This window comes from Eretmochelys imbricata, chromosome 3 (assembly GCF_965152235.1).
Source record: "Eretmochelys imbricata isolate rEreImb1 chromosome 3, rEreImb1.hap1, whole genome shotgun sequence".
In the NCBI taxonomy this organism is placed as follows: domain Eukaryota; kingdom Metazoa; phylum Chordata; order Testudines; family Cheloniidae; genus Eretmochelys; species Eretmochelys imbricata.
Window position 1 is genome coordinate 146,740,614 of NC_135574.1, and position 23,553 is coordinate 146,764,166.

The 23,553-nt window shown below is 40.0% G+C and overlaps 1 protein-coding gene across 2 annotated transcripts in view; it reads left to right on the forward strand.

Moving 5' to 3' along the window:
• Positions 1-23,553, forward strand: part of TTC27 (tetratricopeptide repeat domain 27) — a 197,549-nt gene that overhangs the window by 114,207 nt on the left and 59,789 nt on the right. The window contains exons 10-12 of one of the 2 annotated variants that reach the window (XM_077813549.1): positions 630-743; positions 13,539-13,634; positions 17,045-17,167. In XM_077813549.1, coding sequence (XP_077669675.1) covers positions 630-743; positions 13,539-13,634; positions 17,045-17,167 — 333 coding nt within the window. The remainder of the gene's footprint in view (positions 1-629; positions 744-13,538; positions 13,635-17,044; positions 17,168-23,553) is intronic. The other variant, XM_077813550.1, reaches the window with a different exon arrangement.

Genomic DNA, 23,553 nt, shown 5'->3' on the forward strand with positions numbered 1-23,553 from the left:
CAGCAAGAAACTGGATTCTTGTGTAGAACAAAACAAGTAAAATTCACTAGATTACTAACAACTCTGATAAATTCTGCTGAGCACAACTTTGTTTATACGGTAACACCAAATAACTACTTTTTTTGCTTGTGTCAGAGCCACTATTTAGGGAAATAAATAAGAAGCCCTCCTTCTTGTAATCACTTTCCATGTGTTTTTTCACCACTTGTTCCGTCTTGCTTCCTTGTTGATTCACTAGTCCCAAGTTTTATTCTTTGTGTGCGTGCGCTCATGCTCTCTCTCTCTCTCTCTCTCTCTCACACACACACTCACACTCACACTCACACACACACACAACACCAGATGAACTTTATTCAGATGAAATAGCATAGCAATAAAATATTTGGTCCAGTCATTTGTGGTCCATTGTTATTTAATAGACCAGCAAATGTGCATACATATAATGTCTTGAATTTGCCAATAAGATACTGTGACAGAAAATTTGAATTGCAGAATAGGTTACAGTTTGGGCAGACCTGCTTGAACAAGTGAGAGATGTTGAAAATTACCATCAAATCTCATTTTTTTTAACCACTCTTAAAATAAATAATTTTAACCTTTTTTTTTTTTTCCCCCCATCCCCCCCTTAGTGTTTACTTTCACAACCTAAATTCTGGGCCATTCATACTTCAGCCTTACTTCTCCGGACAAAGCTTGAGAAAGGAAGCACTCGTCGAGTAGAACGAGCGATGAGGCAAACTCAGGTAGGTCGTCCATTTTTACTGCCTCCAATCCTCATAGACATTCTCTTGCAAGCATTTAGACAGCCAACTTTGAAAGAGAGCTGGCATTTTTCAAAGAATTTAATTTTGTAAATAACACTTTTTTACATTAAGCCTTTGGAAGGTTGAAACCAGAATCTGTTTCCTTTACTTTTCTTCTTTCTGTGACATTGAAATGGTTATTTTGTAGTGATTTGTGAATGCAAAACCTATTAGCCAACAAAATCCAGAAAATATTTCAATTGTGAGGTGTGTTTACCTATAATTCTATAGAACTTTTCTGTGGAGCATTTTTTAAAATAGTCTGCCGTCTTTACAAATTTAAACTTGGTTCATGTCCATGGTCAGCAGGCATTTCCCATGCATCTGTTTCAGGAGAGGGCAAATTTTTGGCCTAAGGGCCACATCAGGTTTCTGAAATTGTATGAAGGGCCAGTTAGGGGAGGCCTATCTGATGCCCCCTGCTTCTTGCCCCTTGTCTCCCCCTCCCCCCGCCCCGGACTCTTGCCCTATCCAACCCCCACTGTTCCCTGTCCCCTAATGGTTCCCCTGGGACTCCTGCCCCATCCATCCCTCCCTGTCCCCTGACTGCCCCCGGACCTTCTGCGCTCCCCACCCCCCAGGGACCCCTGCCCCATCCAACCACCCCTTCTCCCTGACCCCTATGGAACCCCTGCCCCTGACTGCCCCTCAATGCCCCATCCACCCCCCCCTCCTTCCTGGCTATCCCCCTGGGACCCCTTTGTGGCTCCAGGCCAATGGGGGCTGCAGGAAGCGGCGCAGGCCAAGGAAAGTGCTGGCCGCCCTTCCCGCAGCCCCCATTGCCCTAGGACGGCAAACCACAGACAGTGGGAGCTGCGATCGGCCAGTGCTGCAGGTAAACAAACCACCCCAACCTACCGGGGGCTTTCCCTGGCATGCCGCGTGCCAAAGGTTGCCAATCCCTGTCTTAGACCATTATATTAGATACATTTTTTTTTTATTATGTAGGTCAGCACCACAGATAACTACATGGAAATCTTGAGCAGATTTATTTCTTAAATGTCAGTTAAGAATTTGATTTGATTTGATTAGGCCAGAGTTAGCAATAAAATTAGAAGAACAGTATGATATAAACCTCCCAGATTTTTATGCCTAGACCCAAAGGGTATTGGTTCAAAATTACTGGGGTGGAATGAAGTGGGGAATGTTGTAATAAAGGTATTAGAATCAGTGACAAACCTTGTTAATGGAGAAATAATGAAGAAAAATAAGGGTCATTTGTTTGTAGATAAAGGTCCAGAAAATAGAAAAGGAATGGAATGTACACTAATGTGCATGTAATTACTGAGGGGAAAATGATTTTCCTTTTAATGGCTTGATGACAATACAAGTATAGAAACTGAATCTAAAAATGAAAATACTACTGCTAGAAATGTATCTGTAAATGAGATACTGGAGGAGTAAGTTGTAAATGCTCTTCCCAAAAGGCCCTCCAACAAAAACAAAATCTCCAACATTCCAAAAACCAAAATCTATATAATTTATAAATAACAGGGGAGGGGAGTGTGGGTGTGAAGCTAAATTTTGGTGACTGTGTGTGCTTGCTGCACCTCTAATGTCTGGAATGTGCATTTAACAGACTTGTCAGTTGGAAGCAGCTGCTCTGGAGTCCGAACCCAAGAGCAGAGGGGGCTGGATGTAACTTGTGAATAAGGACTCACATGCCGGGCTAACTCAACTTATTTCATTGTTTTATTTTTTCCTTGTCTTTCCAATCCAATGACAGTTATGAAATCAAAATAGTTACTTACTTCAGAGGATCCCAAATTGGTCTGTTGAGCAGTTTGTATTGCTTCATGGAGAGCTGGATGATCACTGGCTCTCTTCATTGTTTTCACTTTCTTTTACAGTTATCTAGTGTAACGATGCTGCCTCTGGCAGGAGAAAGCTGAGAGTATCAATTCAGGACAAACTGCTTAGAGCAGGGTAGTTACAGCCCAAGGCTGGGTTTCCTTTATTATTAAGCCTCTCCAAACCAGCCAAACAGAGAGGACTTCGGTTTCACCCCACTGGCTAACCATAAGTCATATAAGCAATTCCCTTAGACGCTCCTGTTTCCCGGTATCACCATCAGTGCCACTCGTTATCGGGACGAATGGTTATGAAAACTAATACCCTAGTAAAAGAAAAAAGTTTCTCCCAATCCCAAAGGACCAAGCCCCAGACGCAGGTCAATATACAACTCAGATATTACCTACAAATCACGCTGTTGCCAATCCTTTAGAATCTAAAATCTAAAGGTTTATCAATAAAAGAAAGAAATATAGATGGGAGCTAGAATTGGTAAAATGGAATCAATTACATACAGTAATGGCAAAGTTCTTGGTTCAATCTTGTAGCAGTGATGGAATAAACTGCAGGCTCAAGTCAAGTCTCTGGAGTAAATCCACAGTTTGGATGGGTCATTCAGTCCTTTGTTCAGAGCTTCAGTGTAGCAAGGTTCCTCCAGAGGTAAGAAGCAGGATTGAAGACTAAATGGAGGGGTTTCCAGGACCATTTATTTTCTTTCTCTTGGTGGTGGAAAACCCTTTGTTCTCCTGTGCAAAATCACATCAACAAGATGGAGTTTGTAGTCACCTGGGCAAGTCACATGTCCATGCGTGACTCAGTTTGCAGGCGGCAGCCTTTGCTCACATGCTAGTTTGAACATTCTCAGAAAGACTTCTCATGTGGATTGGAGTCTCCCAAGGTCCATTGTCAGTTAAGTGTTTCCTGATTGGGCTTAATCTGCAAATTCCTTTCTCAAGAAGCTGACCAAATGCTTCACTAATGCCACTTAGAATCAAACACATTGAGATACAAGTACATAGCCAATATTCATAACTTCAATTATAAAATTGATACATGCATACGGATAGCATAATTATAACCAGCAGATCATAACCTTTCCATAGACACCTTTCTGGACTGCCATTGTACAAGATTTGGTGCAACTATATGACCGTGGTTGCAACAATGATCTATACGGTCCCAGTTCATGTCAATAATGTCACATCTAGTCCAGGAGTTCTCAAACTTCATTGCACCTTGACCCCCTTCTAACAACAAAAATTTCTACACGACCCTAGGAGGGGGAACCGAAGCCTGAGCTGTCCTGAGCTCCACTGCCCCAGGCAGGGTGGGAAGGGGCAAAGCCAAAGCCCAGCCCCACCACCCCTGGTGGGAGCAAAGCCAAAGCCCAAGGGATTCAGCTTCAGGCAGGGGGCCAATGACCTGAGCCCTGCAACCCTGGGCTTTGGCTTTGGCACTGGCCCTGGGTGGTGGGGCTCGGGCTTCAGCTTTGGCACCCAGCAAGTCTAATGCCAGCCCCAGTGACCCCATTAAAACAAGGTTGCGACCCACTTTGGGGTCCTGACCCACAGTTTGAGAACCACTGATCTAATCCCTTAATGCATAATATTATAACTACCTGAATGCTGTAAATGTAAGTATTGTGTTATTTGTGATAAGGCTCAGGGATATGTCATATTTACCTACAGAGTCTGTGAGCAAGATGGCTTGCCATGCCTAAAATATTACTTAAAATTTTTAAATGTTACTGGAAAGCATAAAGAATGGAAATGTTTGTGGACATTATACACATTTTAATGTAATGCTTCCCCGCTTTCCCAGATGCAGAGTTGTACAACCATTTAAGTTGCCTAGAAATAGAAGTGTGCAATAAATGATTCTTCAGTAGGACTCTCCACCTCATCCTGAATCCATTTTTCGTGTGTGTGTGTTTGTATGTATATTATACAGATAAAAAAAACTCTCATTCAAGAACGTTTGCAACAGGAAGTCAGGGCTTGTCTTCAGTGTGGTGCTAAATTGGCGCCTCTGCGATTGCTGTAGTGGCGTCGATTTAGCAGGTCTGGTGAAGGCACAATAAGTCCATGGGAGATCGCTCCCCATCGACTTCAGTACTCCACCTCAACGACAGGCGGAAGCTAAGTTTACAGAGTTTCTCCCATTGACACAGCGCAATGTAGACACTGCGCTAAGTCAAAGTAAGTTATGTCAACTTAAGTTACGTAACTTAACTAGCATAACTTAAATCGACTTATATCATCAGCGTAGACAAGGCCTCAAATCTGTCAACATTGACACCGCTAGCTGGGAAGATGCAGCTAACAGTCTATGCTAGAGGGCTGCTCTGCACCAGGGATCCAGAGGCAGAGGAGAGGTGGTTGAGAGAGGGGAAAAAACGAAGAAAGCAAAGAGGAAAGCAGAGCAGGTCTCACGTGCTAATAGTGTGCTGGCTTCATCTTATGGCCCTGTTCTTTACACCTGTATTAACTATATGGCAAGCACTTGAACTCAAGAATTGGACTCTTCAGTCACTCATGATGCTGTAGCACGACACAATAATTAAACGGTTTTGGTGCTTACACAACCATTTTTCAAGCTGGAAGGGTGCCATTACATTACCATATATTGTGTTTCCTAGGTCAGACTCAGCCATTGGAAGAGTGTTTTCTGCCAAGTAGTTTCTCAACGAAAGTTAACTAGATATCACTCAGGTTTTCATGTGTGTTAGGGCAGTTAAGTTTGGGAAAGAAAGAAGTGTTGTAAAGAGGAAAAATAGTAAGAATCTGACTATTCTGAAACAGTTTAATCAAATGCGGGACTAGAGAGACTGAACTTGTTTGTCCTGTTCTGCCCCCACTGAGACCTCCCCAAGTCAAATTAACAAAAGATGTGTTATAATTTGTAATTGATTGAGGAGAGTAAAAATGTAGATACAAAAGAGCATTTTTTTGTCAAATACATTCCCACCATCTTCTGACACTTGTCATCACAAAAAGCAACTGTTATTGTTAAAGCTTAGTTTAACTGAATGTCTGTGGTTAGGAAGCTTGTACTCAGATTGACTAGTTAGATAAAAGAGTAGATGTAAATGTTTTCTCCTCTTTGTGGGCTCTTCAGAAAAAAGTAATAATATTGGTAACATGAAGCCGTCCTCCAATTTCAGTGCGTGTGGTAGGTCAAAAGTCTAATTGAAATACTGGAAGATGGAACATTTCATTCATTTTCTAGATTTTTACCTCTGTAAAGAAATAGGGTACTGTTAACAACAAAATCTCTCCGTACAAAGAGAGAGAATCAGGAAATGAATAACTATTTGTGACTGATAACCATGTCTTAGACACTTTTCACTGATATCCTTTGTTTTCTTTTTTAATTGCTTGTTGAATGGAGTTGTCTTTTTTTAATGTAATAATCAAATTGCTAGGGTTTTCTAATGTGTGTATTTTTAAATTATAAAAGCTATTTTGCAATCTCACAAGCATTTATCAGTGCAGAATCTTAATTTTATTAAATCAAGTTGAGATGAGGCTTTTTCTTGTAATAGCTTACATAAAGAATGCATTGATATTTTGATGTATTCTTCATAAACATACCATGCGTTAGTTAAATGAACTGCAGGTACATAAGGTTAGTTAGACTTAAACCATATAGTAATAGAAAAATTGCAAGATGATTTCTTCTGAATGTTCCCTTCTGGACAGTGTAAACACAGTAACAGGTGAAAAGGATCATAAGGAGACATGACTTTATTCAAATGGGATACATGTTAAACAATGAAGCACGGTACTTAAAAATTATTTTTAAAAAAGATTGATTTGGCCATGTCATTGTGTTTGTGTCTTTGAGGATGAACTCAGTCTCTCAAAGAATGCAGCTGTTGTGCCTTTAGCCCAAGTTTTTGACATAATTTTTTCAGCATATCTCTTTATTTTAATGCCTGACTTGGGAAAAAGGTTGCAGTGCAAAGCAATAAATGGTATCTGGTATAAGATCAGTCAGATCTGTACTACAGATTACCATCTAGTTTCTCCTTCCTGTCCAAAATATAGATACAGCCCTTGATACAATGATTCTTTGCCCAGGGTCTTAAAGGAGATATCAGTGGAAACTTCGAGGCATTGAATTTGCAAATGTTGGAATCACCCTACATATAAACAGAGATGGGGAAATATCCCAGATTCTGTTTAGGGTGATGCTAAGCCTTTGTAGAGCTAGATAAGCTGGCTAACCCCTAGAGCAATATCACATATACCTAAGGCTGGCCTTAAGAAGCCCATATTATCATTCTTGTAAGTCCAGAGAGAAGAGAAAGGGCTGACTACTTCTCTTGGGTTTGACCTTCTTCAGCCCACCTCATAAATGTCCTTGTCCTAAGAAGAAAAGGAGTACTTGTGGCACCTTAGAGACTAACCAATTTATTTGAGCATGAGCTTTCGTGAGCTACAGCTCACTTCATCGGATGCATACCGTGGAAACTGCAGCAGACTTTATATATACACAGAGAATATGAAACAATACCTCCTCCCACCCCACTGTCCTGCTGGTAATAGCTTATCTAAAGTGATCATCAGGTTAGGCCATTTCCAGCACAAATCCAGGTTTTCTCACCCTCCACCCCCCCACACAAATTCACTCTCCTGCTGGTGATAGCCCATCCAAAGTGACAACTCTTTACACAATGTGCATGATAATCAAGTTAGGCCATTTCCTGCACAAATCCAGGTTCTCTCACTCCCTCACCCTCCTCCAAAAACCCACCCCCATACACACACAAACTCACTCTCCTGCTGGTAATAGCTCATCCAAACTGACCACTCTCCAAGTTTAAATCCAAGTTAAACCAGAACATCTGGGGGGGGGGGGAAGGGTAGGAAAAAACAAGAGGAAATAGGCTACCTACTGCTATGGGTACCGCATGACCCCACAGTATGCCAAAATTTTTATGGCTGATTTAGAACAACGCTTCCTCAGCTCTCGTCCCCTAAAGCCCCTACTCTACTTGCGCTATATTGATGACATCTTCATCATCTGGACCCATGGAAAAGAAGCCCTTGAGGAATTCCACCATGATTTCAACAATTTCCATCCCACCACCAACCTCAGCCTGGTCCAGTCCACACAAGAGATCCACTTCCTGGACACTACAGTGCTAATAAACAATGGTCACATAAACACCACCCTATACCGGAAACCTACTGACCGCTATTCCTACCTGCATGCGTCCAGCTTTCACCCTGACCACACCACACGATCCATCGTCTACAGCCAAGCTCTGCGATACAACCGCATTTGCTCTAACCCCTCAGACAGAGACAAACACCTACAAGATCTCTGTCAAGCTTTCTTACAACTACAATACCCACCTGCAGAAGTAAAGAAACAGATTGATAGAGCCAGAAGAGTTCCCAGAAGTTACCTACTACAGGACAGGCCTAACAAAGAAAATAACAGAACGCCACTAGCTGTCACCTTCAGCCCCCAACTAAAACCCCTCCAACGCATTATTAAGGATCTACATCCTATCCTAAAGGATGACCCAACACTCTCACAAATCTTGGGAGACAGGCCAGTCCTTGCCTACAGACAGCCCCGCAACCTGAAGCAAATACTCACCAACAACCACATACCACACAACAGAACCACTAACCCAGGAACTTATCCTTGCAACAAAGCCCGTTGCCAATTGTGCCCACATATCTATTCAGGGGACACGATCACAGGGCCTAATAACATCAGCCACACTATCAGAGGCTCGTTCACCTGCACATCCACCAATGTGATATATGCCATCATGTGCCAGCAATGCCCCTCTGCCATGTACATTGGTCAAACTGGACAGTCTCTACGTAAAAGAATAAATGGACACAAATCAGATGTCAAGAATTATAACATTCATAAACCAGTCAGAGAACACTTCAATCTCTCTGGTCACGCAATCACAGACATGAAGGTCGCTATCTTAAAACAAAAAACCTTCAAATCCAGACTCCAGCGAGAAACTGCTGAATTGGAATTCATTTGCAAATTGGATACTATTAATTTAGGCTTAAATAGAGACTGGGAGTGGCTAAGTCATTATGCAAGGTAGCCTATTTCCTCTTGTTTTTTCCTACACCCCCCACCCCCCTAGATGTTCTGGTTTAACTTGGATTTAAACTTGGAGAGTGGTCAGTTTGGATGAGCTATTACCAGCAGGAGAGTGAGTTTGTGTGTGTATGGGGGTGGGTTTTTGGAGGAGGGTGAGGGAGTGAGAGAACCTGGATTTGTGCAGGAAATGGCCTAACTTGATTATCATGCACATTGTGTAAAGAGTTGTCACTTTGGATGGGCTATCACCAGCAGGAGAGTGAATTTGTGTGGGGGGGTGGAGGGTGAGAAAACCTGGATTTGTGCTGGAAATGGCCTAACCTGATGATCACTTTAGATAAGCTATTACCAGCAGGACAGTGGGGTGGGAGGAGGTATTGTTTCATATTCTCTGTGTATATATAAAGTCTGCTGCAGTTTCCACGGTATGCATCCGATGAAGTGAGCTGTAGCTCACGAAAGCTCATGCTCAAATAAATTGGTTAGTCTCTAAGGTGCCACAAGTACTCCTTTTCTTTTTGTGAATACAGACTAACACGGCTGTTACTCTGAATCTTGTCCTAAGCTTTCTCTCAGTCCTGCTGATACTTCCTCTGGTAGTGCTTAACAGTCCTTTCCTATCACTGATACTCTATCAGCATTGACAACAGAGGCAGCAGAAATGTTGCAGTGAAATATGCCGCAGCACTTCTGAGTGCCTAATATGCCCAGAAAGACACTATACTGGTTGAGTGCAAAGAGCAGGTATGGACTGAGAGAAAGGAATGATGGGGAGAATGTACTATGTTCTCTGCTGACACATGCTCAAATTTAAACATATACATAACTTTAAACTTATAATTCCACTGACTTGAAAGACTACTTGTGCTTAAAGATGTTCACTCAGAGCCATAGTTGTGACACAGGATTTGCCTGACTAGTACGTTAACGTATGAAAGAGATCAGAGTCTTTCACCATTGTTTCAAGGTAAGTTCTACTATGAAACAGAATAATTTATTAGAAACATATGTAAAATATGCACGTTATTTTTTGTTCACATTGTTTTAAGAGGAACATTAAACTACTGACTTTTTATAAAGGTTTCTTTCCAGACTTTGTTTCCAAGCATTGAGACCTAACTAAAAGTGATTTTTGGTGGCAAATTTGGGAATTGGTTTGGCCAATTTTAAATGATCTATGTATGAAAAAAATAAATGCAAAAACAGTTAAAAGAACTTAAATGCACAACTGCAGTTTACATCTAATTTAAAGGGAAAAAATAATATGTTTCACATTATTTGAAAAACATTATGTTAAAGTGAAATTAAGTCCTAAAACAAATGCTCAAAGGGGCAGAATTAAGATTTTGCATGAATGAACTGTTTCTGTTCTCATTTGGAATCTTGCTGAAGGAGACTGTCCTGTTGTTTCCATCTGGGTGAAGCTAAGGAAGCTGCGACTAGATCATATTTTGAGAAGATAATGACACCAAATTCTAGAGATGAGGTGGCAGTGCCCTTTGCAGCCTTAATGTAGTTATTGAAGTGTTCTATTTGAATAATCAAGTGGCTCTTGTTAAGAACACCTGATTGAATGGTTCATAAACCAAGGTGGGAGGGCTTGCAAACACTTTGGAGGACATTAGAATTTAAAAAGACCTTGACAAATTAAATAATTGGTCTGAAACCAACAAGATAAAATTCAGTAAAGACAAGTGCAAAGTACTACACTTAGGAAGAAAAAATCAAATGCAGAACTACAAAATGGTGAATAAATGGCTAGGTGGTAGTAGTGATGAAAAGGATCTGGTCCAGAGGTCACATGACCACTCTAGTGGCTTCCCTTTGCTTCCTCATCACAAAGTCATTTTTCTGCAGGGGACATAAATTCTGTGCATGTGCAGTGGCATAGAATTCCCCCAGGAATATGGAATAGAAACTGGCTCACTGTACCCAGATTCCCTATTAACTGTCCAGTTTGGTGTTAGTCAGCAAGACAAATTGTCAAGAGGGACTTCAACATTTGGGTATGTTGCAAAACCTTTCTGTTTACACAGGCTTTTCCCGAAGGCAGTGATTAAGTCGGAAGGGTTTTTTTGGAGTGGGGGGCGGCAGAGTGTGTGAGAGAGAGAGAGAGAGTTGCTCATTTAGTTTTGTTGACTTTGTAAATTTTATGGATTTATAGTTGTGTGGTTGATTTTCAGCTATGGAGTAAGGGTAGGATTCTCTCTCCCTACACACTAGCCACATTTTAAATTTTCAAGCATCAGTTAGAAAAACAGTTCAATACAATCCCAATGATCTGTTATCCACAGATCATTGGCATACTCAACCATAACAGCTCCCTGTTCTTAAAACATACTTGGGAGCACTTAAATCTATGAATTATAAGAGCTGCTGTGGTCTGTTGCATTTTTTCATATTCAGGGAGCTTTTAATCTTCAGATACTTTCATGTGTAGTAGTTTGGAACTGCAGACAGAGTACAGTCATTAATTTCTGTTGGATGGGGGCGGGGAGTCCTTTTTTATTTATAAATAGCCATATTCTAATGCAGCATTTTATTTACATTAAGCTGTTTCCAAGCGTCCAGTGTAGAAGATGGAGTTAGCTGGGCATTTTCTGATGAATCCTTTTGCTTCCAGAAAATGCCATTGCTTCAAAATTAAAGCTTTCTGCAGGAATCCATATCAATTTCAAAAAAATTACATTTTAAAAATAAATAAAGCATTTTGCTATGGTTGAAAAGGAATGCTTCCATGTTTTTGTTTCAATATGACTTAACATAAAATAAATTTTGAAATTATATTATAAATTATAATATATAAAACAAAAGTCTAAATTGTAACAAAACATTTAGATTTTAATGAAATGGAGCACTTGACCCAAAACTAATCTTTTCCAGAACATTTTGAATTTTTTTTTTTTTTTCAATTCGGAACAAAACCAAACCTGAAAAATCACAGAATTTCCCACCAAACAGGAATTCCGTTTCCTGCACAGCTCTTGTAAAATAAATGACACACACCTAATGAACTGGACAGTTTTACTGTTATCTTCTGCTTTAATGGAATGTGTATAAAAAAGTGTAGCCTACTCTTCTCAGTCATGTCAGAATACAGTTTGCAACTATAGACCGTGGCCAATTATTCTCTTTATCTAAATCTTCTTGTTTTGCATGGCGCATTAAAAGATGGTTTGAATCCCTCCTTGGACTATATAGAACTATGCATAAGAATTTGACATTACTAGTCTGTTTCTTTCTGGTTTGATGGAAGATGCCGTAAATACACCTCAGCCAGGCACCTGGAGTTAGATTCTGGTTAATCTCTGAGACTAGGGCTCCATAGAAACAATTTCATGGGAGAGAATTTAAACAAAGGCCAAGATTTTAAAAAATAGGTGTTTAAAGTTAGGCTTGTAATCCACAGTCAGGCTTCTAAATCACCGGCTTGATTTTCAAAAGTGCAAAGCACCCATCCGCATCCACTAAAGTCACCATAGGTGCGGGAACTAGGAGTGCTGAGGGTGCTGCTGCACCCCTGGCTTGAAGTGGTTTCCACTCAGCACCCCCCTATAAAATTTGTTTCAGCACTGCTGGAAGTCACTGATATTTCCAAGTTGCTCAATAATTTTAAAGTGATATCACTGACATTGCTAACATTAGGCACCTATTTTTGAAATTCTTGAGCTAGGTTAGTAAATCAGTAACTAGAGTTTTCAAAATGTATTGCCTCCACAGATCACAACCTAATTTCTCCACTTCTTTGGAGTCTTTGTATTTTCTGCCTTAGTGGACAAGAATTGAGGGAGAAAAGGGCCAGACATGTCTCTAATTTGTCTCTGTGCTGAGCTGTGCGTACGTAGTGGCAAGAGGACCCCTTTTAGGGTTCTGCTTTCAGTGGCTGAGTTCAATATGAGATTTGATGGTCAGATTAATTATGTAAAAGCAAGTAACCTATCTCTGGCCTTACATGCACTTCCATTTTAGATATGTGGATTTATTGGTACATCCATCTGAAGGAGATTCTTTTTTTAAAATTCCAAATCTACTTTCTAGTTGTAAATAATTCACACTTTTTTCTTATCATCCTGATAGCTCTGTTGAATTTCTAGATGTTGACTTGAGACAGGTTTACTGTGCAAAACTAATTTACAGAGATAAATGGGAGGCAAGAACATAAATTTATTTTTCATAAATTCACATTTGTCCTGAAGAAAAACATGAATCGAATTGTCTTCCCAATGAGAGCAGTGTATTCTATGTTAGAGGTGTGGTTATGAAAGTACGACTTGGAGAACAGTGGGCTTTACTTGGGTGTGTTTTTTTCCCAACAAACTTCAGACTTAAGGTAATTCAGTGTTCTCTCTCTCTAAGAAAAAGTTAACAAAGCACTGAAATATATACGTTGAAGTCACCTTGACTCCTGTCATCTTTTGTCAAATATTCTTGCATAGCACCATTTACTCAACATATGTATAATGGTAGGGTTTTTATTGTTTGGGTTTTTTAAATTGCTAAATTGTTTGGGTGGGAATTAGAAATTTGATTCTTTCTTGTTCTTGCTTTATGCAATGTAAGGTTCTGTTGTTTTTTATAAGGTTTGTATGCTCTTGGAAGTTTGATTTTATGTATGTTTTAGTATATAATGGAGGGTTTAAATTTGATTAATTGTCTTGTGTGTAAGTGTAGCCTATCTCTCCGATAAAAATGTCTATTTTTATCTCATTATAGCATCTGATAAGTTACACTTGAATACCTAATACTGTTATAGCTGCTGTCTTGTAGCTTATATTAAGGGCACCTACAGTCTCAGGCACCTTTTTATACTTAAATAAATGTAAATAAATAATAATGGAATATGCTTTGTACTTGTAGGCACTTGTAGATCAGTTTGAAGACAAGAAACCATTGGTATCTGAACGAATGAAGATTTTCTACAGTTGTCAGGTGCTTCCACACTGGGCCATAGAGGTACAAACTACCAGTATGACATTTACTCTAGATACCATGTTCAGATGTGATACCAGTGTGTTATGTGCCAGCAGTGCCCCTCTGCCATGTACATTGGCCAAACCAGACAGTCTCTATGCAAAAGAATAAATGGACACAAATCTGACATCAGGAATTATAACATTCAAAAACCAGTAGGAGAATACTTCAGCCTCCCTGGTCACTCAATAACAGACTTAAAAGTGGCAATTCTTCAACAAAAAACCTTCAAAAACAGACTCCAATGTGAAACTGCAGAACTGGAATTAATTTGCAAACTGAACACCATCAAATTAGGCCTGAATAAAGACTGGGAGTGGATGAGTCATTACAAAAACTGATTTTACCATACTAATTTCCCCCTACAGTTACTCACACCTTCTTGTCAACATTTTGAAATGGGCCACCATCATTACCACTACAAAAGTAATTTTTCCTCCCTTAGTATTCTACTGTTAATTGAATTGTCTCGTTAGACTGACCCCCCCACTTGGTAAGGCAACTCCCATCTTTTCATGTACTCTGTGTGTGTGTATATATATATAATTTTATATATAATGTATATACCTACTACTGTATTTTCCACTCCATGCATCTAATGAAGTGGGTTCTTATGCCCAAATAAATTTGTTAGTCTCTAAGGTGCTACAAGGACTCCTCGTTGTTTTTACTGATATAGACTAACATGGCTACCACTCTGAAACATGTTCAAATTATTTTTGATATTGTGTGCTATTTTGTGAAGCACCATGTCCTAGAAGCTGCAGTGGAAACCCACTGTCTGCTGAATGTTACCATGTATAAATTGGAAAACTTGTTGAAAAAACTGGATGAACCTAACAATATAGGAATATGTAGATTTAAAAAAGAAAGAAAGAAAAAAAGAAATCAAATTCTAGAACATGTGCAGCTTTTTTATATACATTTCTATCATACACAGAATTGACTGCTTGCTTAGAGGTGTTTGCTTGCAAAACAGCTTTTCTGCATGGTCTTCTCGTTTTTTGCTTTAATGGAAAACAGAATAAGAATTCTTCAAAAGAAAATGGAACAAATAGAGTTAGTGTGTTCTACAGTTACCAAAATACCATAAATGAAAAGCGTTGCCATTCTTAGGGGTCTGCTTCCTGTCTCTCCATCTACCCATTAATGAGGTAGACCAAGTCTTATAGGAAGTGGGTCATGGCCAGAGTACTCTGGGTCAGTGGGTGAGATAACCCTGTTTGTTTCCATTTTCCACATAAGCCTGAAGTCCTCCTATACCTCAATAAGGTTCTGCCTCCTAGATGTTGGCCTTTCACTTTGATCCAGGCCCACTCCCCCATCAGTCCCTTCAGTGCCCACTTCCCCTCCTCCACTATGTGATGGATTTTCTTAATAATTCCCTCTTTTCCCCTGTGGAATCTGATACCTCATCCCACAAGAGGAATACCAAAGCTGAAGCACTCTTATTTTCTAGTCATGCAGCTTCTTTTTTTGTAGGATGAAGAGGGCATTTTTTTCCAGCTACATTTTAATTTTAAGTGGAAGGTCATGCTATTTGAAAGATGTCAGACTGTGCGTAGTCTTATCTGGTGGTATATTTAACACAGTATCAGAGGGGTAGCCTTGTTAGTCTGTATCCACAAAAATAACGAGGAGTCCAGTGGCACTTTAAAGATTAACAGCTTTATTTGGGCATAAGCTTTTGTGGGTAAAAAACCCACTTCAGATGCATGGAGTGAAAATTACAGGTACAAGCATAAATATATATTGGCACATGAAGAGAGGGGAGTTACATTACAAGTGGAGAACCAGTGTTGAAGGCCAATTCAATCAGGGTGGATGTGGTCCACTCCCAATAATTGATGAGGTGGTGTCAATACCAAGAGAGGGAAAATTGCTTTGGTAGTGAGCCAGCCGCTCCCAGTCCCTATTCAAGCCCAAATTGATGGTGTTAAGTTTGCAAATGAATTGTAGATCTGCAGTTTCTCTTTGAAGTGTGTTTTTGTTGAATAATGGCTACTTTTAAATCTGTTGTTGAATGTCCAGGGAGATTGAAGTGTTCTCCTACTGGCTTTTGTATGTTACTATTCCTGATGTCTGATGTGTGTCCATTTATCCTCCTACGTAGAGACTGTCTGGTTTGGCCAATGTACATGGCAAAGGGGCATTGCTGGCACATGATGGCATATATCACATTGGTAGATGTGCAGGTGAATGAGCCCCTGATGGTGTGGTTGGGTCCTATGATGTTGTCGCTAGAGTAGATATGGGGATAGAGAAGGCAACGGGGATTGGTTCCTGGGTTAGTGTTTCTGTGGTGTGGTTTGTAGTTGCTGGTGAGTATTTGCTTCAGGTTGGGGGGGGGGGGGGGGGTTGGCTGTCTGTAAGCGAGGATTGACCTGCCTCCCAAGGCCTGTGAGAGTGGGGGATCGTTTTCCGGGATGGGTTTTAGTCTGTTGATGTGCTAGAAAGGTTTTAGCTGGGGGCTGAATGTGATGGCCAGTGGTGTTTTGTTATTTTCCTTATTGAGCCTGTCCTGTAGTAGGTGACTTCTGGGTACTATTGCTGTAATAAGATGGTGTTGTATGGTAGTGATAACGTGTATGAATACATATCAAATTGCAGAGGCTATAGATCCCAATTCTGTAGTGAGATGCTCACATGTGGATGCTTGTACCTGCATAGAGCTCCATTAAATCAATTTGATCTCCGAATGAGCTTAGGGGGGTTGCCTTCATTATCTCATTGCAGGATTGGGGCCTTACTTAGTAAATTTCTATATATTTCTACAAATAAAATTATGTATTTTATATGTGGTAAGCAAGTTTATAATTTCTTTAAAACTGAAGGGGATATTGCTATATTAATCTCTTTTAAAAAAAAACGAAAAACTTCAAAGTCTAGAAAACACAGCTTAATAGGTTAGTTTAAAATGGAATTACTTATTTTTAAAAGTTAAATAAATATTGTATTGCAATGCGTCTGCTCTCAAATCTTTGTCTTTCCTTTAAGTCAGATCTGTATGGCTGCTCAAACTGGACTGATGTGCCTTCTGGAAGGAGCTCTAAATTTTTCCAATTTTTTCACATCAAAAATTATTTATGGAGATTGTTACATTGTGTGGACAAGTTTACTTTAAATATATTTGAAACAATACAAAGGAATTTTTATTAGGATGATTTGTCAGTGATGAGCAAAATTCAGATGCTTGATTGGGATTAATCACCCAGAAGTTATCCAAACTTTATCCCAACCCCATTAGTCTTCAAAATTTGGCTACACATCTCATGAGAAATGTTTCTTGTATTTTTTGTGTTTCCTGTTAAGGCCAGAAATGCCTGTAACATCTTTTTTAAAAATGATAATGAACATGCATTTAACTTTTCTCTATTATTTTTGACTTTCAGCACCAACTTGCAAGCTTACTCTTTGAACTGGGGTGCACAAGTTCAGCTCTCCAGATCTTTGAGAAGCTGGAAATGTGGGAAGCTGTAGTAATCTGCTATGAAAGAGCAGGACAGCATGGGAAGGTGAGAGAGTCTTGTTTCTGAGCTGAGTTTCTTGGATTTTGTTATTTATATTACAGTAGCACCTAGAAATCTTGTTGTGCTACGCACTGTATACATGTACACACATGCAGATACACACAGAGCTGTTATGTATTAGTACAAATAGATATGAACTCACCCAACTTTTTTCTATTTAGCAATTCAAACAATGGCTGATTTATTGTAGGTGTCATGGCAGAAGTGGGTCTGGCGAAGGTATTTGAACTGGGAGAGGGTAGTACAGGTCAGCCCACGGTCAGTGTCCATACACAAGGAGAAGTGTGTGAAGAAAATATTTGTGGGGAAAGAGGACAAGCAGCAAATGAGTTTAGTATCATGGTAGAACTGAGAAGGACCTGTGGTTGGGGACATGTTGGGAGAGGAATGCGTGAGTGAGAAGTGGCTTTGGAGGTGAGAGCAAGAAGTTTGAACTTGATAGCGTGACTGATTGTGTGTGAGAGAGAGAGAAGGGTGATGTGGTCCTGGCTAAGGACAATGAAGACTGTTTTATATGGTGGGGTACAATGTGAGTGTTACAGATTAGGAGGTTCAAATAATCAAAATGGGGAGATGCTGAGGGCCTGGACAAGAGTTCTGACTGTGTGAAAATAGGTAATCCAGTTATAATTCCTACTTAACTTTAGTTCTCATTTAACGGTAGCTCAAACAGACATATGCTGTACGTTTTGTTTTTAAAAGGCATAGTTTTAAGAATCATTAAGATAAATCAAATACTCAAGTCGGGAAATGCAGTTTTTAAGATTGAAAGTTCCACTTTAACTCTCCTTGCTTGGTTGTTTCTCTGCTGAGGTTTCTCTGAACTTCTCCCTCCATTGCACTAGCACTTGTGACCAGCAGTGGGAGCACTAGGGTAGGCCAGCCAGTTGACATTTACTGCTGTCATCTAACCCCATATGCTGATGACACAGTAGTATAAAGCTGCTGGTGGCTAGTCTGTATTAGCCCTACCTGTTGCTCACACCAATGAAAATGCACTGGTGCTAAAGCATTGATGAAAGGAATTTAAGAAAATGCTTACTGGATATGTTATCTGTTTGCTTATACCTTTAAATGTGTTCTGATTATGCTAATATGTCCAGGTGGGAAGATTGATAAAATAAGATCCATGGTAAAAACCCTGTTTTCAGTAGCACGTAACTTTCTGAAAGGTGAAAGTTTTTCCTCTTTAGTCTCTTGGCCACCTTACTCAGATCTACTGATACATGGAGAACCTATTTAAAGCCATACATGGAAAGACTGGGCTTACATTGAGTTAAGGTTGCAGAGGCAGTTTGTAGTCTTTTTATATAGAATTGTAACTTGTCAATTAAAACAAATAACCTAGAATTTCTTTTAATGCCTTATGTAACTTTTTCCAATTATACTAGGCCAATATCTAGATCTTGGTAATTATAAACTGACAGATCTGTGTTTCACTGCCAAATGCCATGTCACATTATGCCTGCCTTGGGGATACTGTGCTACTCTAAGGACTCTTTCAGTACAGTAGAGAAATAGAGGTCAATATTTTCCATTTCCTGGAAACACATTCTGTTCTAGTTAAATGCACCAACTGCCCATAGGGAGTTATGAAAATGGCATTCAGGCAGAGTATCTGACACAGGAAACTGCTTTCAGAATTGATGTTTGTACAGCACTTTGAAAATACAAAACACCATGTAAGTGCTATGTAGCAACAGTACTGAAAACAAGGTTAGATCTAGAGCAAACCGACAAAAAAAGATTTAGCTGTAAGACAAGGAGTGAGTATATTTGTGCTCATTATCAAGAGAGCATTATTAATGTGAAATATTCCTATTAAAAAGACACTGTAACTAGACGTGTGGAAATGCATGAGAATCTGCTAGTGCGAAATATTGTCAGTGGATGGAGCAGCCTCAGAGCAAGCTGTGTTAGACCAGGCTTTGTACCTGATTCTCAGGATTGCTATTTTAAAATGAGAGTAATGAAAAGCTGAAAAAACTTACAAAATGGTCAAACACTGAAGAATATTAAGGGGGGAATATTAAGCCCTAGAGTCATATCATGCACTTTATTTCTACTTTTGAATTCTTGGTTGACAAAAAAGTTACAAACATCAACAATGCAGATACAGAAGTGAAGAGGTAAAGTAGTGCTACAATTAGTACTGCAGCATATATTAGATTCATGTATTAGATCCAATATACTTGAGAAAAGCCTCAATGATAACTGGGAGAGTGCATATAGCCGCATAAAATTTGCTAAGAGCAAGAGGTTACTAAAGTTTAGTAAACTGTTTTCTGGATTTTTGTATGATTATTGGATATGACTCTACTTATTTATTTCATAATATGAATATAATTAGTGGAATCTGGTATCATAAAGTGAGCCAGCAAAAGAGCGACACAGTGCCAAGCAAGGAGCAAAACAGAACACTTATACAAAAAGAGCAATTTAAGTTGTGAACACACAGTGTGGTGTTAGTTACTGACCTTGTCATTCCAATTTTTTCACTTGTTGCATTCCTCCAATAGACCTATTGAAGAGCAGACACCAGTCTTCATGGATGTGGTAAAAAAGTAGGCTGAGGAAAGGGTCCTGAGCCTGTCAATACTACTGAAAACTAAAGAGGGACATTTGTACCAAATGGAAATGTTACTGGGAGCATAAATTTGGGGGAGAGGGCAATGGCTATAGAAGCTAAGATGGTCCCTTGATCTTGAAACCTTGAATAAGGCATCCGGTTTAAAAATATCACCCAGCCTTTCAGTAATGGCCCCTAGCCTCCAGCACCTGCCCTGTGCACACACTTCACCTTCAGCCAGAGAACTGCATGTTTTGCCAGCTGGCAAATAGACCTACACCCACTACTTCCTCTCTGCTTTGCCCCCTCCATGCTGCTTGGTATGTGTCAAAGGTGTAAATGAAGGGCTGTTAGGAGCAGAGCTCCCTCCTCAGCTTCTCCTGCATTAGTTCAAGCCATTGAACCCACTGTGGTTTACTAGGGTCAGGCGAGACATCAGAGGAGAGGGCTGCTAGCTTGGTTCTTAAGACATCTTCAGGGACAAGACACCCTTCCCTCCATCATTGTGGAGGCTTGGTGGGAACTTGTTCCTTACCCTAACTTGGGGATAGTTCCAGCCCTGCTCCTCACCCACCTTCCCCAGCCTTTGACTTACCTGTGAATTTCCACCTTGAGGAGTGCCAGTGTAACAAGGCAGTAGATGCTTGTGAGATGGACACTGCTTTGGAGGAGGGGAATTGCTCCCCCTAGGACAGAGCTATTTGGGGACATAGTTGTGGGGAGCCTGCATGGGGTTTGGCCCTCCTGACCACTTGCCGTGTTAGAGAGACAGCAAGAATGTGGAGAGAGGAGGAGCTCCTGGAAAGAAAGCTCCTGGTATGGGGTGGGGACTCCCTCATGTGCAGGAGCCCTAGAACACTGCTTCCCCTTCTTCTTCGGGTGGGAAAAGCCAGGAACAGAGCCCAGCTTTGCAGCTGCAGAGGCAGCAATCCATATGTCAGCGATCGTCCTTGTCACCACAGGAGAAGTCTATGAATGCAAAACCACAAAACATTACAAATGTTACTTCATGCAGGGGAACAACAATAGGAAGAGCTGGGAAGCCTGTTTCACCCTCTTATTCTGACTGTCTATGCATTACAGAGACAAGGTGGGTAAGGCAATATCTTTCATTGGACCAACTTCTGTTGGTGACGGAGACTAGCTTTTGCACTTATACAGAGCTCTTTTTCAAGTCTGGGAAATGTACTCAGTGTGTCACAACTCAGTACTAGGTGGAACAGTTTTTTTTTTAGAAGATAACACATTTCAAGAGATCATTGAAGGTGTAGTGGCCCATTAACACTTCTTCAGTCATGGGGGGAAGGGAGCTGGGAGGGGTTATTAGTGGGTTACAGATTGTTGTAATAAACCATAAATCCAATGTGTCTATTCAGTCCATGATTTTTAATGTCTAGCAAAGTTATGAATTTAAGCTCTCAGGCTCATCTTTTGAAGGTGTTGTGCAGGTTTCCTCTAAGAATGAGGATTGAGAGGTCAGATATAGAGAGTGGTCGCTTTCTGAAAAGTGTTCACCCTCAGATGATGTTTTTGTCTTTTATTATTTTTCTGTGTGAGTTCATTCCAAGAGCGCAGTGATTGTCTTGTTTTACCCATTTAGTTGTTGTTGGGGCCTTAATGCACTGGATAAGGTATTCCACATATTGTGATAGGCATGCATAGGGTCCATGGATCTTGCAAGGTGTGTTGTGGGGAGTGTTGATTATCACAGCAGTAGAGAAATGTCTACAGGTTTTGTAACTGTTGTTCTGGCAGGGTCCGGTGCCACTTTGAGTTGATGTGCCCTGGTGTAAGCTGGGACCAACATGCCTACAATACTGCCTGTGCAATTTGTGGCAGAAAAGGAGTATCATGAAGTGCTGTGCAGCACAGGAACATGGGAAGGGGAAAGACAGGACAATTTAGATGAATATCAGAAAAGCTTCTTCAAGGCAAGATCAAACTAGTATATAAATTACTAAATTAATATTTTACATGATGCTTTGAAAATGTAACTACTGCCATTAAACTTTACAACAGGCTTGTAGAGAAATAAGTATTCCCTATATGTAGAAGAGGAAACTGAGACAAAGACTGCAATGAGTCAGTTCCAAAACAGGAATTAGAATTTGGGAGTTTCCCTCTCCCACCCTCATGCTCAACCCACTCTGTCATACTACCTCTCTAGTAGACTGTCAAATACACTCCCAAGGGTAGGATGACCAGATGTCCCTTTTTTAAGCCCTCCTGCATGTGTCCTGACTTTTTTTTTTTTTTTTTTTTTACAAATGGGCAAATTGTCCTGTATTTTGGGTCTCCCACACCCACCCGGGCCGCTCCCCGTGCTGGTCCATCATCACAGCCCCCACTGTGTGCTGGCTCTCGGCCAGCAGGGCCTCGCCCCCGTCCCATTTCCAGACGGCACTGGCTGCGCTCTGCGGTGGTTAGTGAGTGCGGGCAGGCTCCAGGCAGTGGCCGTTTGTGTCACCTCTGCTGCCCATCCATCGGCCCATTACGTGCATTATCTTTCTTCATGTTTTAAATAAGTGTCTAGTGAACTGAGCTCTTGCTTTCATTCCAGTTCAGCTTAGACACGCCTGTCCAAACCATTTAATTGTAACCAAATCTTGTTTAAATAAGCAATATTTATGAAACTGTAATTTTAGTTTTATTTACCATGTTAAATTTACCTTTTTTATAAAGTTAAATTTAAGAAGTTTTGTGAAGATTAAGAAAAGTAGCTTGTTCTATAGTTTGGGAACATGCTCAAAATATATTTTTCAAAAGTTCATTTTATTTTGATTTCATTGCTAATTATGTAACATTTCAAGTCATTAAAAATGTGTTTAATGATTAAGAATTATGAAATGAATCTCTCACATAGCAATTACACTTCATTTATCTAAATTATGGTCTTACCAAGAGAAGATCACCACTCAGATCCACATGAAGGATTTTGCTTCCGATATTTTTCTTTCTACAGAACCAGAATTCCCATCAAAGAGCAGGATACCAGTTTATATCTGCTACAAGATTACAAGAGTAATTTTGCTCTTAACAAAAATGCACAGCATAATGGGAAATCTTGATTTGAAGCATTATCCAGATTTGTATGAGCCAACAAACTAATCATTTTTAAAAATCCAGATAATTTTGTGACTTTGTGATAAGAATCATTTGCATTAGTCCTGTGAAGATTGGAGGAACAAAGAGAGGATGAAAAACCAACTGCATAATATATATGGGAGGTGAACAGACAAAGTATTGTATATTTAATTATTCTGTTTTATCTCCAAGCTGGAATATTTATATTGGCAATGAATCCCTGCAAATTCAGGCCAAAACATACTGTTTTTGCGCACTTAAATGTAAAATGTAATTAGTGAATGGCTGGGCTGTTTGTGTAGTGTGTAACAGTACTAGGCACTACCATACAGAGACCTGGGTTTGGGAGTGACTTACACAGGATGAGGTAAAGGAGCAGCATGCAATGCCCTTTTCACCTCATAGCTGCTGTTCACAGCAGAATTGGTTAGTCTCTAAGATGCCACTAGTACTCCTTTTCTTTTTGCGAATACAGACTAACACGGCTGCTACTCTGAAACCTATTTTAATTGTGTGGTTCTCTCTGTTCTAGAACAATTAATCATCTTTGAGATCAGCTGTCAATATTTATTAATTTAATCACAGTCAGAGAAGTTAGAGATGTGAGGAAAAATTATTTGTTATCTAGTCTTTCCCTCTGCCAGCTTAGGGTTTTTTATGAAGGTATATTTTTCTCATGCTTTGCCCAGTCTAATAATAAATGTCTCAAGTAATAGAT